The sequence below is a fragment of the Accipiter gentilis genome, chromosome 9 (genome assembly GCF_929443795.1).
Source record: "Accipiter gentilis chromosome 9, bAccGen1.1, whole genome shotgun sequence".
Lineage (NCBI taxonomy): Eukaryota > Metazoa > Chordata > Aves > Accipitriformes > Accipitridae > Astur > Astur gentilis.
In genome coordinates, this window is record NC_064888.1 from 4,177,814 (window position 1) to 4,196,015 (window position 18,202).

General features: G+C 53.8%; 1 protein-coding gene across 3 annotated transcripts in view; it reads right to left on the reverse strand.

The window, feature by feature from the left end:
* Positions 1–18,202, reverse strand: part of CDH23 (cadherin related 23) — a 212,794-nt gene that overhangs the window by 65,407 nt on the left and 129,185 nt on the right. For all 3 annotated transcript variants that reach the window (XR_007507256.1, XM_049810212.1, XM_049810211.1), the window contains exons 12-16: positions 17,911–18,060; positions 16,952–17,110; positions 1,578–1,642; positions 778–1,015; positions 2–107 (exon numbers count right to left, since the gene is read on the reverse strand). Coding sequence is in view for 2 of the 3 variants with exons in the window: in XM_049810212.1 (XP_049666169.1) it covers positions 2–107; positions 778–1,015; positions 1,578–1,642; positions 16,952–17,110; positions 17,911–18,060 (718 nt within the window). In the remaining variant the exon portion in view is untranslated. The remainder of the gene's footprint in view (position 1; positions 108–777; positions 1,016–1,577; positions 1,643–16,951; positions 17,111–17,910; positions 18,061–18,202) is intronic.

Sequence of the window (18,202 nt, forward strand, 5' to 3'; positions counted from 1 at the left end):
CCTCCGTACCCTTCCGACACCGTGATGTCAAAGTAGTCGCGGAAGGCAGATGCCTGGACGATGCTGTACGTGATCTGGTTGTTTGGAGGGGAATCCTCATCAGATGCCTAGGGTGCGAGCAGAGGGAGTAAATGAGCGCAGGAGCTGTGCTGGCGACGTGCAACGGGAGCGAGCCGAGGGGACGGGAGGTGCAGGCTCGGCCCAAGGAGGGTGGAAAAGCGATGGAGGAAGATGCACTCATCAGGGGCCCCGAGGGGGTTTGTAAACCAGCCTCCCCTCCCATTCTGCCTCCCGGGAAGGACTCGCTGGGTGCCCCTCTCCCGCCTCCCTGCAGCGCTCATCCAGCCTGGTCCCACAGAGGGAAAGTCATGCTTTTGCATCATGGCAAAATTTATTCTTGTGCTGAAGGAACAAACAACATTCCCTACCTGCCTACCCTCTACAGCAGAGGCTTACAGCTCCAACAACAGCAGAGCACCTTCCCCTCCATGCCTGCTGACTTTATCGAGCAGAGCAAGGCCATAGGGAGGCAGCGCCTGTGCCCTGGGAGAAGCCCCAGGTCCTGGGGATGCCGTGTAGGCACAGGTCTTAGAGGAGAGGAAAAGGAGGGAGGCAGCCCATGGCTGTAGCACCGCACCCGGTTGCACTTTGCAGTAAAGCACAACGGATTTTTCAGGAGGGATGTAGGAAGGATGGCAGCAGGGGTGGAGAGGGACCTAACCCGCTCCCGTCTCCCCACCGAGCATCCCGAGCGAAGGAGCCGCTCCGGTTCCTCACCCGGAGCCGGACCACCTGGGTGACGGAGGGCTCGTTCTCCCGCAGGGCCCCCAGGTATGCCTCCTTCTGGAAGGTGGGGACGTTATCGTTGACGTCAAGGACATTGATCCGAACGCGCCCCGTCGTCTCCTCCCCTCCGCCGTCCCGGGCGATGATGGTCAGGGTGTAGCGCTGCGTGGTCTCGAAGTCCAGCCGAGCCGTCAGGAGGATTACGCCCGTGTCCTTGTCCAGCGAGAAACTGAGGGGATAGGAAAGGAGGGGGAAAGCCCTGGTGATCACACGCTGGAGATGGAGAGATGGGGTGGCAGCAGCCTGACAGCGAGCACTGAGGTGGGTGAAGTTCATGGCTTTCTTCTGAGGGATATTAGGTCCCAGAGCATCTTCAAGAGCTCAGCGCAGGTGGTGGTAGGGTAGAAATCCTCAGTGCTGCTCTACAGGCAGAGAAAGTGGGCTCAGAGGCCCCTAAATCCCTTCTGCTGGGCAAGCCACATGCCTTCCCTAACTGCTCACCAAGAGCGGGTTGCAGGTGGTGCTCCAGGGCCAACAACTTGCTGGCAAATGCATTTATTGGTCCCAGGCAAGGCCTGTAGGTCCCGATTTAGCAAAGCGATTAAATGTGCTGAACATCAGGCATGTACTGAAGTTAACTCATCCCTTTGGGACACAGCATGGTAGGCTTTTCGGAGGGTATCTCGTAGGTAGGACATAACAAATGCCCTTAATTGCCATGTGGCTTCTTAGCAAGGTTAGAAGGGGATTTCATAGAATCAAAGTCATGCTAGTGGTTCAGTCACACTTACCGGTCAGGGTCATCGCTGAAAAAATAACTGACTTTCCCGTATGTGCCCACGTCATTGTCAGTTGCCTGAAAAAAACCCAGCAAAGTTAATTAATAAATGAAAGTATTTCTGGCAACGTTGCATGAGACACGCTAGTGAATCTATTACATCCTCTTCACCTCCTTCTATCCAGGTACCAGCGGGGCAGCGCCAGCGCAGACCTTGTGCACTGCCATTTATCACCCGCGAGATGCAGGGCTGGGGCTGTCTGTGCTCACCTGGATTATCCTGCACTTCCCTGCTCGCAGCCTGCTCTAGATCACAGCCCTCCGTCAACATCTCTCAGCATCCCTCCCAAAACCTTTGGCAGCGGGAAGTTTTATGCCTACTTACTTTCCCTGACACGCTAAGCTAATCTGGGAAGCACAGGTGAAATAAAGGTCTCCATGGACAATTCTTGCCGGCCACCCATCCTGGCTCCATGAAGCCAAAGATTTGGGACCCCACATCCACATCTCTTACCGTTCCCTGCGCATTCAGGGCTGGCAGCATGCCTGGGGCCATGGGGAGAGAAATAAAACCCCATCCCCGCTTCAAAACTCCTCCAGGCTAAAATACGGACCAGGAAAAGCAGGGAAAGGGATTTAGACCTTGCTTTCCACAAGCAGCTCCCACCAGACAGCCCTTCTGGGGGTGCAATCTGCTGCAACCCCACCGACGGACCGATGCCTCTTGGGATGCTGCGGCGCGGGCGTGCGGTGCCGGCTCCCAGCCAAGCCGTTGCCGGCGGCAGGACTGGATGCACGAACGCCGCTGCCAGCTGCTGAAGCTGGAGCAGGCTGGTCACGGCTAAGCAACCAGCACCTTCTGGGGAAGGTGTGTGAAACTCGGTGTGTCAGCTCTGGATGAGCAAGGCAAGATTTATGGGTGTTTTAAAGTCTTTTCTCTAATGAATATATAAAATATGCATGAGCAGCGGCAGGAAAAAGGAGCAGAAATTTTTTTTTTGGGTGAGGAAAGTGGAATACAAGCCCCAAAATATCCTTTTTCTCCCCCAGTATATTTTGTAAATTGAGTCCTGTCTGGATTACTTAGACACCAACAGGTCTGTGAAAAAGCAGGGTCAAAGACACATTTTATGTCCAGATACCATCAAAAGGCTGTATTTTAGGACTGGCATGGAACACAACCCGCTCCTGAAACCTTCCTGATTTATTGATGGCCTTGATTACCCTTGACAGCAGAGTAGGAGCTTGAGCACATCAAACTGCTTTACCCCCGCACACCGTTTACCTGCCACACCACAGGGTGGCAGAGAGGAAAAGGCATGAAAACGAGCCAGAATTAATTCCTTTTTTTTTCTCCCCAAACACTGCCCCAGCTCAGGTGGTAATTTCCTGCTGCTTTATGCCAGCTGAAGGGTGCGCTGGTTGAGCCAACCTTTCAGACCTACTGATTTTCCCGATTTTCCTCTCCACTGCTAAGACGCGATTTACTTTTCGCGTGCATTGCAATTGCATTCAGCAAAATGGAACAAACCTGCCAAAATCTGCCCGGAGAGATGCCTGTCGAGTAAACAGTACCTGCTCCTGGAGGGCCAAGCCCCATCTGGGGTGCATCTTGTTCCGTAGAGGACACCAGGGAGGACATCTATGAAGATGCCCCATCCCAGCCAGAGCCTGGCTGCTTTTCTGAGTGGAAACTCCTGGGGAGGAGGATCAACCGTCTGCCCATCCCAGCTTCCCTTAGCAAATTAATAATGGTATTAATCCCCCGTCCTAACACCTGCCGCCAGCCCAGGTGGCTGCGAATCGCGGTAGCAAACCCCCAAAGCCAACAAGGGCCCTGGGTCCTCTCTCCCCCAAATCCTTGAGCACTTTGAGCATCCTCAGTGTCGCCTGGTACGAGCCAGCCCTCAACCCCTCAGCCAGGGTTTTTCTCTGCCATTATTTCTATGCCCACAACCTCTGCGAACCCCTAGGTCCCATTAATCCCTAAGTGGCGAGCGTGAAAGCGGAGCTCAGAAAAGCATTTTCCATGCACCCGGATCGGCTGGTGATGTGATAATGATTTACAGGGGGCCTGACAGTGCCACAAAGCACGGGCAAAACTAATTCCCTTCATTTGGCCCCGTACAATTGCACTTGTAAGTGCTTATTGCGGTGATAGACAACACTGGGAAAGTGTAATTTTCTTTTGCCGGGGAGAAAAACATACAGGGAAGGAGGAAGGTTAAAAGAAGGTTAGCAGAATGCTGCTCGGCGTGGGAGGTGGTGGGACCTTGGGGAGCCGAGCCAGAAGGCTGTGCTGGACCCCAAGCTGCGGTGATGCCGGGCCAGCCAAAACTGCCAGCAAGGCAAAGCGACCCGCTCGTGAGGAGCCAGGAGGCCGGGCAGCCTAACTCTGCCCCATACACCACCTCACCAGCCGGGCTAATTAATTACCCTGATTTACACCAGGGGAGGTGGAAGGTGATGCCTGCTTAATGGCTTTCCTGGCAGCTGAACATCATGGACATAATGCAGGGCAATGGAGCAGGTTATCTGAGCGTGACAGGGAATATGCAAAAAGCAAACCGATGCACACTCAGCATATTTAATTTTGGATCTATGCTCGTTTCTACATTATCAAACTTTTTCGCTCTAAGGGTAAAAAAAGATGCTCAGATGCTTGAACCTCTGGGGAGGCGACCCACCCCCCAGCCTTTGCAAAGCGATCCCGATGGCTCCCAGGGAGTACATGCATCCCGTGTGCAGAATATCCCAAATCCCCCCGAGCCGACGGCTTTGTGGGGCATTTTGCAATCCCTCGGGACCAGCTGTTTTCCCACTGCTCACCCCCCTCGCCGACCGGTCGTCCCCCCCCGGCACACACGCATCTATCACCACAGCTGGGGGAGGAAAGGCATCTGGCTGGAAGTTTCCTGGGGTTCCACCTGGAGAAGCAATCAAATGGCTTTTACGGCTGCTCCTCTCCTGCCCAGAATATTAAAGCAGGATTTGCCCACTGGAGCCTGCAAAAGGGCAGGATGAGAACGCGGGTCCACATCTGTACTTTTATGAGCTGTCACCGGCGCAGCCCATTTCTAAAAAAACCCACATTTGCACAGCTAAACTCCGGGAGAGCAGCAGGAGGAGGAAGGCTGGATAACCCAAAGGATTAATTTACTGAGCTGCAGCACGGCGTGGGCACCCGGCACGTGAATCCTAAGCTCGCAAAAATACCCACGGCCCAGCTCTCCGTCCACCTCCATCCCCCAAGCACAAATATTTCAGATGCCTCCCTTTTGTCCCACTAAGGGCCATGCTGTCCATCCTTTCCCACCGGCTCCCAGGCCGGCAGAGCCGGAGACAAAAGCGAGGAGCCGGCGAGCAGTTCTGCTCTCGTGGGCAAATCTGCAGGAAAGGGCATGTCGTCCAATTTGTTCGGGAAACAATAGCAATGTTTGACATGTCATCAGGATTGATGGAGCAGAAATTTACATGGGAGAACTCAGTTTTAAACAGCTCCATGGAGCTTCGCCGGTAATGGTTTCGACATTCATCATCCGCCGAGCCCCACTCAATGACTCCTTAAACTGCCCGAGATTAACTCTACTCACAGCAGCTTCAGGGAGCGCGGCAGGAGGAGTGGGGAAAAGCTTGAAGAGCCTTTTGGGGCGGCGCTGATCCCCCTCGGAGCCCCCGGGATGTCCCCCCAAACCTGCCAGGCAGGGATGAGCAGCCGGAGGTTGGTTGCAGGGGCGAGAAAAGCGCGTTGGAAAGACAGTCGACTTGCTGCCGTCTGGATGAGATGGGCTGCCGTGTCCTGCCTGCCTGAAGACAGCTCCGCCAGCACCAAGGGACCCAAATCCTTCCCACCGTTCCACCTGTGCGGGGCTGACGGAGAGGGTTCCAGCTCGGTTTGGTCTCGTTCGCCCTCTTTGTTTTCCCTCCCCTACCTCGCATGCAGAAACCAGGAAATAAAAATTGATGGGGAACAAATTGCTTTGGCCAGAAGCTCTCTGCTTAAAAGAGTCGTAGCTGGAAAGCAATTACCGAATGTCAAAAAGCTGTCAGGGTGCCGGAGTGACCGGGCGTGAGTCTCGTCCCGCCGCTGCCTGCCTGCCTGCTCCCCTGGCCACACCGGCTGGGCAGCGGGGAGACCAAGGCACCGCCGTAAATGAAAGCAAATGGAAGGAGGACTCCCATCTGCTTCCCACTTTTTTTGGGTTTTCTAGGAAAATGAGGCAGATGCCATCGTTCTTTGGGGCAGCCACAGGATGCTCGGACTGTGGTACGAGCAACCCAGGGTGGGGAGCTTTGCCCTGTCATCATACCGATTTTTGAAGCCGCTTAAACCTGCATGTGTTAAGCATCCCTTCTTAAATTCAACCTATTGCAATCTTCAGGTCCTGGCAGAATAACAGCTAGCCTCTGGTATCCACCTGCCTTGGGATCTGATTTGGGAGAGAGAAACGTGAAGGCCCAAGAGCTTCCATGAGAAGCAATTGCTGGGCTGCAAAACCGGATCAAGAAAACCAATGGAAAACCTACTTAGAGTCATTACGCCCTTCCCAGATGGAAAACAGCTCTTTCACCGGCATCACCTGCCCCGACCGCGCTCTTTCCCAAACCTTTAAAGAGCGGCTGCCTGGTGGGAGGTGGCAATCAGGTGCGAGCAGAGCCCGGCGGCTAGCTGGCATCACCGCGCCGGAGTCCAGCGGTGTGATTAGCTGGGAAGGAGGGAGGTGGGAGCGGAGAACCGGGGTGATGCCGGGGTACCGCTGCCGCCGTTGCCTTCCCCAGCAGCTCCAGACCACGCGCCCAGCCTGGAGCTCAGTCGCTGCTAAGGACCCCAGAGGGTTGCGCTGAACCTGGCTCGGGGGGGGGAAAAATAGCCAATCAACCCCCCTGGGAATTGCAGAGCTTTTCCCCACCTCTTCTGCCAGCCACCGGGGAAAACAACAGCCTCCTTGATTGTGTTTTATAACAGCGGGCCCCTGCAACGTCAGCTCCTTGCGAGCGAGGTTAACACTTGCCTGGGCAGCCTTGATTTAGCGGGGAGTAATTTACTGTAGCCGGGCTGTTGCAATGGCTGGAGACCAGGGTTTAAAATGTGAGCTGACGAAGAACGGCCCTTGAGCGAGAGAAGCGGCCTTCTCGAGCGTGGGTTTCTACCGCACAAGGTGACACCAAGACCATTTAGACGCCCGCCTCGGTGGGTTTTACTGGAGCTCCACGCTGGAGCTGGGCACAAGTACTCCGCTAATGAACCGTATTGATTTCATATTCTCCTGTTGTCCACCTAAATGGCAAGCGGCACATCTGATAGATTAAATAACCACACAGTTGCCTGGCTTGACATCTCAATCACTTTACTGTTGGGTCTCTAATGAATTTTACAGCCCAGCAAAATGGAAGAAATTAAGGTCAAAGTCCGGTGGAGGAAATATAAATCCCCAATGATCTCTGAAGTATTCGCAAGAGCTCCTGGAAGCTAGCTGCGCCTCCCACCATTTGCAACTCCATTTCAACCAGGTGACGCGCATCATCTGGGGCACAGCCAGGAGAGGGGGGACGAAAGGAAAGGAGGAGGGAAAAGCCGAACCAGTCCCTGCCTGGAGATAGACACAAACATGTTGAATCCCAGCCTGGAGAAAGGGAACGGCAAAGCCCAACCTCTGTCCAGCAGGAATGAAGATAATTCACCCTGAATCTGGATGCAGCTCGTGGTTGCTCCGAGTGTGAAGCAAACCCAGCCGGAGAACGGGCTTTTGAGTTTGTCAGCAAGGGGTAGCAAGCCCAAAACACATCCCTACCAGGCAGAGGCATTCCCAGAGAGAGCAACGGGGATGCTCCTTGTTCAGCCCGAGGATAAACCGTGGTCCAGAAGCCACAGGATGAGCTCTAGGAAGACAACATCCTCGCTCCCCAGGAGCTGGAAACTACATCCAAGTCAGACATCAAGCAGCCGCTTCTCTTGGGTGTTTTAGGGGATGGAGAGCCTTAGCTTTACTCCTGTGACCAGAGATCCCAAAAGAGGTTTGGTTATAGGACACAGCAGCCAGCCGTGGGAAGATCAAGCAGAGCCTACGGCCCGAGGCAGAAGTGGCCTCTGGACGGTGCGATGGAACTCAGGAGGTTGATTTACACATCTCGTGGCTCCCAAATGCCCGGTTTAGGTAAATTAGCCTCCCCTTAACACCCCAACAGCAGTTCCTCAGCAGCATGAGGGGCTGCACGATGGCATCTGTCCACGGGGTGACATTGCCTCTGTCACAGCATCGCTTCAGCTAGTGGCACCCACTGGGTGCTGATTCGCATGGGAGCTCTTTGCTCGAGGAAACAGAGTCCTGGCTGCTTTGGGAGAGACTTGGGTGCTAGGGGCATGGGGGAAGCCAGCTTGGAAAACAGATTAAAATCCCAGGGGAAGAGGCTCTGTTGGAGCTTTGCGGGTGGGAAAGCACAATGAGTTGCCCTTGCTCAGAGGTGCGGAGTCTGGGAGAGGACATATAGAGGTGAAGACGGCGATTGCCCTGAAGGGACTGCCGAGAAGGATGCGTGAAGCCGGCGTGTTCACACGGCAGCAAGCGTCACCTTGGGAAAAACTGTCCCTTCATCTTCCAGCCACCGCCCAAATCACCAGGCAAAGCCAGCAGCAAGGGAAAACCACCCAACCCCATCTCCTACTGGGAACACTGGGAAGGGTGAGGGGAAACCTGCTGCGCTGCTTGTGCTTTGCAGGATGCAATTCGGACAGGAGCAGGTCTGCATTTGCTCTGTGTTTTTCTTTCCTATCTCATGGGTTGGATTGGCTTTTTTGAGGAGGGGGGGGGGGCTGTGATTTTGTTTTCTTTCTCCCACCTCTGCGCTTTAGCTGTGCATTTATTCTGACAGCTCCATCAGGACAGGGAGTGGCTGCAAAAGCTGCAATAAGCGTCTCTCTCCTCAGCGCTCAGGCTGTCATGATTCCTATTCCACCCCATTTTGGTCTTACGGATTGATATTTAGATTAAAGAGATAAACACAGCCAAGGAGCACTGGGCCCTGACAGAAAGATGAGGACTTCAGATCCGTCAATCACGCTGCTACCTGGTAACTCCCTCCTCCCTTTCCCTTTATTTACAGAGCTGGATTGATAAGAGTATTTAACGGGAACAAGGAGTGCAAGCATATTTTCACTTTTTTAAAAAAACAAGGAGCATGCAGGAAGAGGTCAAGCCATTCATGTTTAACTTTCCAGGCAATTTGGAATTGTCTGCTTTGATTATTTAACTATTTACTGTTTCACGTATTTGCAGTTTTCCTCCCCTCTGGCAGATAAAGGATTCAATTTTCTTTTAAGCAGTGGGGAAATTGGAAGAGATTTTGTTCTGTTTAAGCATAGCTGGAGTCGGAGCACTCGGGGTGATTGAGAACAACAAGATCAATTAAGATGCTAATGGGGAGGGTGAGCTCCCCAGGGGAGCCAGTGTGGGCCAGGGGAGGGGAGAAGGGTTGGAGGGAGGGACAAAGTCCAGGCTTAGCAGACATCAGAAATTAGCCCTCCCTCTGCCACCTCCCTTCCAAGGCCGAGCCTTGCCCTGGCTCTCACCTGGACCAAGTAAAACCCCGTTATTGCCATGCCCAGGCCAAAGCCTTCCCAGCAAGGACGCGCACCCTGTTACTGCTGCCCCAAAGAGAGGTCACATCCTAAGTCCCTCCAGCCTGCGACTGGGAGTTCTCCTCCTGAGCCCATCCTCTGCAACACCCAGCTCTCCCTGGCATCACGCTCTCCGATACATTTTGCATTCACTTCAAACAAAAAAAAAAAAAGACGGAAGCTGACCTGGGAGCCCTCTTCTCCCAGTGTTTGATCATCCTGTACTCCCCAAACCCATGCGGGAAGGCAGAGGAGGTGCAAACTACTTCTAACACAGGTGCGGTAGGTGACTTACTGCAAAGCAGGAGCAGGACACAAACTCAATCCCCTGAGCAAAATTTAGAGGGCGAGTCAACTGGAAAAGGCTGAGAAACCCTCTGCTATCCTCATGGCAGCATCACGAAATGCTGTCCTTCTGACCAGTGATGCCCCGTGAGATGCTGGGCTGCACCACTCTCTGGTCCCAGTGCTGGGAGAGCACACCAGGTACCACAGATGGGGCAGAGAATGGTTTATCTCCCACCTGATTCCCTGCAGAAGCTGAAAGCGTGCTCATTCCTGGAAGCCTTTTCATCCATCCATCAATTTGCAGGGTTTTTCCCCACCTCACTCCCTGCTCTGACTGGCTATGTTCCTTACTCCATGCAAGCTTCCCAAAATCGGGAATGACGTAGGCATTCCCTGAAGGCTGGTCCATACTGTCACCATCACCACGTGAAAGAGAAAACACAGCTCGGGCTGAGCCCCTTGGCACAGCACCTCACCTACCAGCAGCTCAAAGCTACAGCCGGCTCCTCCGCTCAGCCTCTACCGCCTTTTACCCTGGACTATTTCTGTCCCCAGCATTCACTTTTCCTCTAAGAAAAAAAGAGAAAGAAAAGCTTTGGAGATCAGCAGGAGACAAAAGACAGCAGCAGATGTTAGGGGATAGCGGGTGCACTTGACCAAAGGGACGGAGGGACGCAGGGTGGGGTGAGACCCGAAGGCTGCTCAGGCAACCGGAGGAAACCCCCCCAGGTTTGCAAAGCTCCATCCCACCCGCGTCTGCTTGGAGTCAGACAAACCCGGAGGGATGCAACCCTCCCGGGCACCCCAAAGCCACCCCAGGACCGCTGCAAAGCTCCGCGCCAGGATGCGGGAGCCCACGGATAACGACATCCCTGTGCCCCCACCAGCGGCAGGCTGATGGCTGATTGAGAAAGCGATTTGCATTTTAAATAGGTGCTTATTGATGCCTGCAACTCTCCTTCCCAGGGTGGGAAAACTACATTATTACTTTCTTGTTGACTGGCATTTACAGCTGGCTGGAAAGAAGGGGAAAGAAAATCAGGCCGGGATCGATTTTCCCATCCCCGATGCGAGGCCAAAGAGAGATCGAAGAAGCAGAAGAAAACTGACAGCTGGGTGGTAAAGGAGAGAAACTTTGCCAACCAAATTAAAGGTTGCCTTAATGAGGAGAGTAATGGAAGGTTAATTAGCGCATTTACTTCATTAGGCTCTTACTAACAAGGTTTCTCCTGAGGAAGCGCAGTGGCAGGGAGGGAGAAGACAAGAATCTAGGTGAATGGATGTGTTGGGCACAACGATCACGGAGGGGACAACCCATGGAGGGTAGCGGAAAGGGATTATTCAGGAATGTGAACCAGAATATATATATATATAAAAGTAATATATATACACATATGCCTGCACACGCACACACACACTTACATAAGAATAAATAGACTAATGCATTAGCAAAAAAGACAGAGGGAATTTCTCTTCCCACACTCCATAAAATTATAATCTGAAAATTATAATCTGAAACTCAGGAAAAAAAAGCGAAAGCGGCGTTTTTTAAAGCACAAGACTGCCTTACAGGTTCAGGTTATCAAGTCCTGAGGGAACACGGTGCTTATTTTACCCGCCTTGCTGCATACCACAAGCTACAGAAAATCATTCCCACGCTGAAATCAATGCCTGACAGTTGAATCGGGCACCGTAGTTTATAGTCGGAGGTCTGCGGACTGCTGGAGACGCTCAAACTATTCCTGAGGCTCTGCAAAAGAGAACTCTGGAAAGCACACCAGCACGCTTGCCCAAAAAAGTCGTGCGTGGGGGAAACATTTCAAAGCTCTGAAAAGTCTCAGGAACTCCTTCAGACTTCTTGAGGGTGGTTGTCCTGGGGAGAAACCCAGCACCATCCCAGAGCAGAGGAATTTCTGGGTAAGGAGGACACCAAGAGCATGACCTTGCATGGATGGGGGAGGATAAGGTTCCAGGGGGAAGGCAATCACTAACTCAGCAAGCATTTGGGACAAATCTCTACACAACCATCCCAGAGAGGCGTTAATGTTATTTTTAAAGCGTGGCTGGCCTGAGAGAGGTGCCTGAACGGGCAGCTGCCTTGTCTGACCTGGCCTGGGCAAGGAAGAGCAGGCGGGAGAGCATCGGGGACCGCAGGGATTAATGCCTCTGCTGGGAGAAACTTGTGTGGAGATAGAAGTCCCCGCAAGCCCCTCCGTGCCCCCATCTCTTCATTCCAGCTATTTGCCAGGGAGTGTGGGCTGGGAGGGAGCCATGAGCAGCCTCCCCAGCTGGCCGGCTGATGGAGCCGGCAGCGACCGATCCCAGCCTGCGCAGCCAAGCCAGGCTGGGGCAAATAAAGCCGAGAGAAGGGATCACGGAGCTAGGATTACTTTCCATACTTCCCCGGAGAACCATTTTTCTCCAGACCCTTCAAGGCAAATCAAATGCATTGTTGTGTTAAAACCAAGTTACTCTTGGTTTGTTTGGGCTTTAATGATTTTGATTATCGGAGCTTTTCAGGAGGACTTTGCTGTGCACATCTGGAGCGTATGAGGAGCTTAAGGAGACCTCCCGCCCCTTAATTCTTACCTCCTGCTGGGTTGTCTTAGGCCCTTTCTTCATTCCTCCAGGTCTAGCAAATACATCAGCAATGGAGAACGAGCCACGTGCCTTCACCGCTGTGCAGGTCCCTGGCTTCTGGGAAGCCGGCACCACGCTGACGCCAGCTCACGGCAGCTGCTCTCAAAGCAGGTTCGGAGGGGCACCGTGCTCTCCGCTCCGCGATCACGGCGCTCAGAGCTCACAAGGTGGCAGGACCTGGGCACGCCACAGGCACAAACACACGCTCGCACCTTCCCTGCTCTTCCCAGCCAAGCATCCTCCACCGCACGTGAAGGGCACGGCTGGTGCCGGAGCCCCAGCGCATCACCGAAAGGACAGGAGGGGATGCTGGCCTCAACCCCCCCGGCTCCTCTCCTTGTTGGGGAGAGCTCGCTGGAAGCTGGGCTGGGTCTCGGTGACCCCAGAAGCAAGGCCGTGTTTTCGTAGCTTCTTCTACCCAAAAAAGTTTCCCAGCTGAAAGCTCCATCTGGTGCCAATGCCTGTCCCCCTCCCCGGGTCACAGGAGAGCTCCTCACGGGAGCCCCACCACAGCTAATGGGATGCAAGCCCAGGGCACCGCTTTCAAACCCTTCACGCCTGGAAAAGGAAGGAGCAGAGACCTGAGCAACTAGGTCTGATGCCTGACCAGCATCAGTCCTCTTCACAGCCAGCGGGTGTAGGACCCTGAGACTTTTCTTTCTGCTCCCGTCTCAGCTGCCGTGCTACACGAGGACTTGCGAAGCAGCGATACTTCTCCCTGCTGCCGGCAATGAGGCGGCTTGGAGCAGAACGGAGAGGAGCAAGAGCATGGGGACACATACCTGAGGGCTTCTGCTGCCTCTGGACTCAAACAGGACTAATGGACTGGCCCCAGCAGCTCCTCCCTACTCCTGGACCTCACCCCCTGCCCAGCGCTCCGTCCCAAAGCAGAGGGCATTCCTTCTGGGTCTTCCCCCCTCACTCCCTGCTCCCAGGCAATTATCGTTCTCCTTGAGGAGGGGATTTGCCTCGGGAACATCACCATTTGTGCCAGACCTTGCTTCCCGCAAGGCTTGTACTGATACTGTTAGATAGTGGCGTGGATGTCGGACCATGCCCTTTTATCTGTCCCTCCTTCGTCTGCCTATTGATTTGATCCTCTCTGCAATGGATTTATCCTCCGTCTGGTCTGAGATATGCGGACAGGTCTCTAGTCTAACAACTCATCCTCTCCTCCAGCTACTGGGCTTCTCAGCTGCGAGAGACATGGCTGGAGGTACCCTCCTCTCTCCTGCTCCTCTTACCCCAGGAGAAAATGAGTAGCTGGGACTTGCTTTGGAAGATGTTCGTTAAACCCATCGCAGACCCTGATCGTCGCTGTAGCAGAAGAATGGCCTTTCATCCACCTGAGCACTGTCCTTCCCCAGGGCTTCCTATCACACACAGCCCCGTGCCGGAGCTGGCACCCTGGCTCACCTCACCTCTCCAGGGCGCAGTCTTCTAGCCCGCTCCCCACTATTAGGAAAGCCAGCACCCATCGAAAGCCACTGACTGCCCAGGCAGCACCTGGCTGGGGGGGTCGCAGACCCCAGTTAATTTAGGGCTCAGTGTATGTTCTCGCTGCCTCTCATTCCTGGAAGGCATGAAGTTATACTGGCTGCCTGCTTGCTCAAGAAGTGTGAAATTCTTTCTCTGACCTTTTCTGTTATGTTATTAAAAGGCTTCATGGCCAGTTGTTTCAGAAAAAAAATAATATTTCAATATCTGTTGGTAGCTGGGGCAGAACATGCCCATATCTTCAGGCTGAGCTCTGGTCACCTCCCTGCTTTACACCAGCCTTGCAGAAGGAGCGTGCCGCTGTGCAGGACCTCTGAGCCTCTCCAGCCTGGCTTTCCCCTGCACAGCAGGGCCTGGGGCAGGGGAAAAGAGAATTTTGCATGGGGAGAAGCCACTAACAACTGCAGAGCTCCGGATGGCCTCCTCCTCCCTCCGCTTGGCCGTTGGGTTACAATGCCCACGTAACTCCAAACCGCGGTAATTTATGTTACAGGGCAACCTGGAAGCTTTGACTGGAGTAAGGACACCTTAACGCTGGTCTCTGCAAAAGCAAACACAGAAGCAATCTCTGGCCTAACGGACTTATCCCACGGGTAAAGAGCATGGAGGCAGGAGAGAAGGCTGCCTTTGGGCATATTGCAGCCTCCCTGTACGGTGCAGGAGCCGTTCCTGTGAAGCCTGGACTCTCCAGATGTCCTCGTGCAAGCAAATGACTACCTGAATCTATATGATAAATGCCTTTCATGGACAGAATTAGACAGACGGACGGATGGATGGATGGACAGATAGAGGGACAGAGGGAATGTGAAATAGAGAACAAAGGGCAGACAAAAAAGTCTTAGAGGGCGGACAAGGCTGCGCCGTGCCAGGGAAGTAACCGAGATTTGCCCGGGAAGCCGTAGGGGCACGTATCCGAGTCCACGCTTCTCTGGGCAAAGGGAAAGAGGCAGAGAGCGGAAAGCAGGCAGCGGCTCTGGGTCCCTGCTGGCTGCCTGCACTTCGGGTTGTTTTACAGTTGATTTATACGTGTAACAGGCAATGTTTCTCTCCTGTCACTGACATTAGGAGCTGAAATGCTGCAGAGACGAATGGCCATTTGTCACCGCAAATGAAGTCTGCTTGCTCTCTTTTTTGCCTTTCCATTTCCAGCTGGCCAAGCAGAGGGCAGTGGGGAAAGGGCGGCAGCGAGGAGCCTGCTTGCTCGGCAGGGCAGGCTCGCTGCTCTTCCCGAGTCACGAAGGAAACCCCTTCCCCTCGCCTACACCCACCCGACCACGCAGAGCCAAGGGGGGCTAGCCAAGGGGGAAGCGCTTGCTGGAAGATGGGCAACCAGCTCAGGGTCTTCTAGGGCTGCTGGGAGGAACTTCTCCTCCTTCCCCAGGACGTGGGGCCGGGCAGAAGAGCAGTGATCTCTTATTGCCTTGGCCCCTATGGTTTTAGCTACGCTCGGCCATCTCTGGCAACGGCTGGTACGAAGGCTCCTGCCATCCTTTGGCGACCGCTCGCCCGGCCCATGCACTCCCCTGTTCATCCCAACCTCATGAACCTCCAGATTTGTTCTTAGCATCCTGGAAACCCATCAGCCCTCAAAGCGCATGGCACAAAACCTGCACTTGCTTGCACAAAGGGGCATTTTGCAGCACCGAGCAAGGGAGGAGCCCACAAAAGTCTCCTCTCATGAGGACGTCATTCAGCAGCCACCAAAGAACTGGGCACTCCATTTGGCTGGCCAGGCTTTCTTCAAAAACCCATCCCTAACCCCTCTGGAGGAATATCCATAAAGAGCTCCCAGGCAAGCAGAAAAGGGGGAAAAAAAGAAAAGGAGGAATTTATTAGCAAGGAAAGCAGAGTCGTTGTCTGCGGCACGTGGGACAGTTGGAGAGGCACGGCACAGACGGGCAGCGCCATGGAAGCGAGCAGAGGGCTGCATCTCGAAGGTGAGCAGCAACAGCAGGAGGAGCTGGTACTTTATGAGGGTTGTTAAAAGTTTGGGATCAGCTGGGGGGGCAATCTGGATTTCAGCACTAATTGCATCCATTCTGATTTATCATAGAAGATTCAACTCCTGGCATTTTGCGTTCCCACCGAAACGCTGGCATAGCTGGAAGTTGGGGAAAGAGGAGCTGCAGTAACAATCTCATTGTTTAGTGTCTGACGGCCTGACTAGCTAAACATCTGCTTGAAATATTAATAACTGTCAGATGGGAACAGCTCGGGGGCTCTATACAGTTTCACACCATCTGTTTGTAGAGTAAACACACTTACGCACAGGCACATACACCCAACCCTTTTGTCAGGGCTTTTATTCTCTAGATCGGCACGCCTGTGCGGATGGGAGACCAGGGGCTGCGTCCCGGGAGAGAGAGGGCAAGGAGGGGGCCGGGAGGGCAGCCGGAGAGGGAGCCAGGCAAATTCATCTACCACTAACGACAGCAGTAGTGAGGCACTCAAAGCCTAGCAGGGGTGTTGACGCTCCCCGCTTTGATATTTCCCATCCCAGCGGAGCTTTGCTTTCTATTTTGATCATTTTTCAGTGCAGGGTTTTGTTCTGGTTCTTGCTGCGCCCCACACTGGCACTGACATCAACTGACATCGCCCTCGCGCCCTGGGAAATGTGTCTTCTCGCCAGGGATTTTGGGTGCTCCCACCAACCCATGCGGAAGGGATGAGCCCTAGGGAAATACTCTGCTATCATCACCACCTCTATCTGCTGCACCACCGTTCTGCTGCCAGCCATTTAATACCACACTCCGCTAAATACAGCCTTTTCCCTCTTTTTCCACCCTTCAGCCTTTTATTAGCTCAAATGACCTCGATTTGGTTGAGGAAGATGGTGCTTCCAAACAGGGCAGTGAGAAAACCCACCCTGAAAGAGAAATGTCGGGCGTTTACTCTCACCGATGAAGTGACCAAGTTCAGTAGTACCAGAGCATCTTTTCCGATAAGAAGTAAGATAAGCAAGAGGCAGTGAATATGTAAATGGACGCAAGCCATGTACGCAACTGAAATACTCAGTGGATCCCATGCAGCGAGGAGGAGGGAGAAGCAAGACCATGACCGCTGGGATCAGTATCTGCAGGAGAAACTGCTGTCTGCAATGAGGCCTTTTAGCGCAGGACTCTCATGGAGTTCCATGTGCGGTGGAAACCACACACACGTCTCCCAGAGACCAGGAGAGGCTGAGACATCTGCTCCAAAAGCCCACGGGAGGGCTACAGTCCACCCCACCGCCAGCATCTCCCATCACTCTCTTACCGGGTTTCCCAGCCCATCCCTCGGTGACGGGCACCACGGAGCCACACGTGCGCCAAGGGCTTGGCAAAGAGAGCCAGGATGCTCCTACTCACGTGGACCTGGAGGATGGTGGTGCCCACGGTGGTGTTCTCGAAGAGGCTGATGTTGTACAGGGCCTTGCTGAAAATGGGACGGTTGTCATTCTCGTTGATGAGGTTAATCTTCACGCGCGCGAAGCCGACGTGGTCCGGGACGCTCTCATTTGCAAAGAGCTGGGCAGAGAGAGGAAGCGAAGGGGTGGGTTGGAGACACTGTTGGCGAAGCTTGGGAGAGTTATCTATTCTTCCTTAATGGAGAAAATAATGCTTTCCTGAGCTCCCTCACCAGATGAGCCAGCTCAGTGCTAACCACCAAAGCATGGATGCTCAAAAAAAAATAGAAAAGAGCCCCTTCTCTCTCCCCCGGGAGCTGCTCAGCTCTGGATGGCCTCAGCCCTTGGGCGAGCCAAACATCCTTCACCACCTGCCCCAAACAGACCCAGCCTCTGCCTGGCAAACTGGAGAACCAGGACCCGCCACCCCACTGCAGCCTGGAGCAAGGGTAGGAAGGCTTCTGCTCATCTTTCTCCACCGATGCCTGAAAGCCCCTCTGCCAGGACTAACACCGCTGGTGTGGTATGAGCCTGCTTTGCCTTCCTTGAGAATTTACAGCTCAGGCAGAGAGCGGGACAAAGCTGGAGCAGGAGGCTGGGGAGAGCTTTGGTGCCTGATAGGTGCACTTAAAACAAAGTTTTAGCTCTATAAAGCTTTTGCAGCTCTGTGACATAGCAAGGGGGAAAGCACTCTGCTTAAGCTCTGGCAGCTGAGCCTTTGGATGTTGGAAAGAGAGAGAAGGCGCAGAGCAAATCTCCTCCCCACCTCCTTCTTTTCCTTTATTATTATTTCCCTTTTTTGGCCATTTTATAACGCTCTGGAATTTCATAGTGTGGATTAGAGAGAGGAAAAGAGAAGCCTGGTTAATCGTCACTCTTAAAAATACAGACGTCTCATAGAGCAGAGGGGTGCAGCCTTACCGAAAATTCGTAGCGAGGAATGGTCTCAAAGTCCAGCGGCACTGCCACGCGGACGCGGATGTCCGCCTTCCCCTGGATGGAGGTTGGCGAGATGATGAAGTGGTTGGAGTTGTTGCCTACCAGGTAAACCTCGAAAATGCTGTTGGGTCCCTGGGAAAGGAGAGAGGAAGGTTGGCAGCGACAAAGGAGGAAGGAGCTGGCACAGCCGCGGGGTAAGGCTGTGGGCACCCAGGGCCAGCCTGGGGGTGAGCGTCGGACAAAAGCACCGACCCGACTGCAAAGCCTGTGCGTC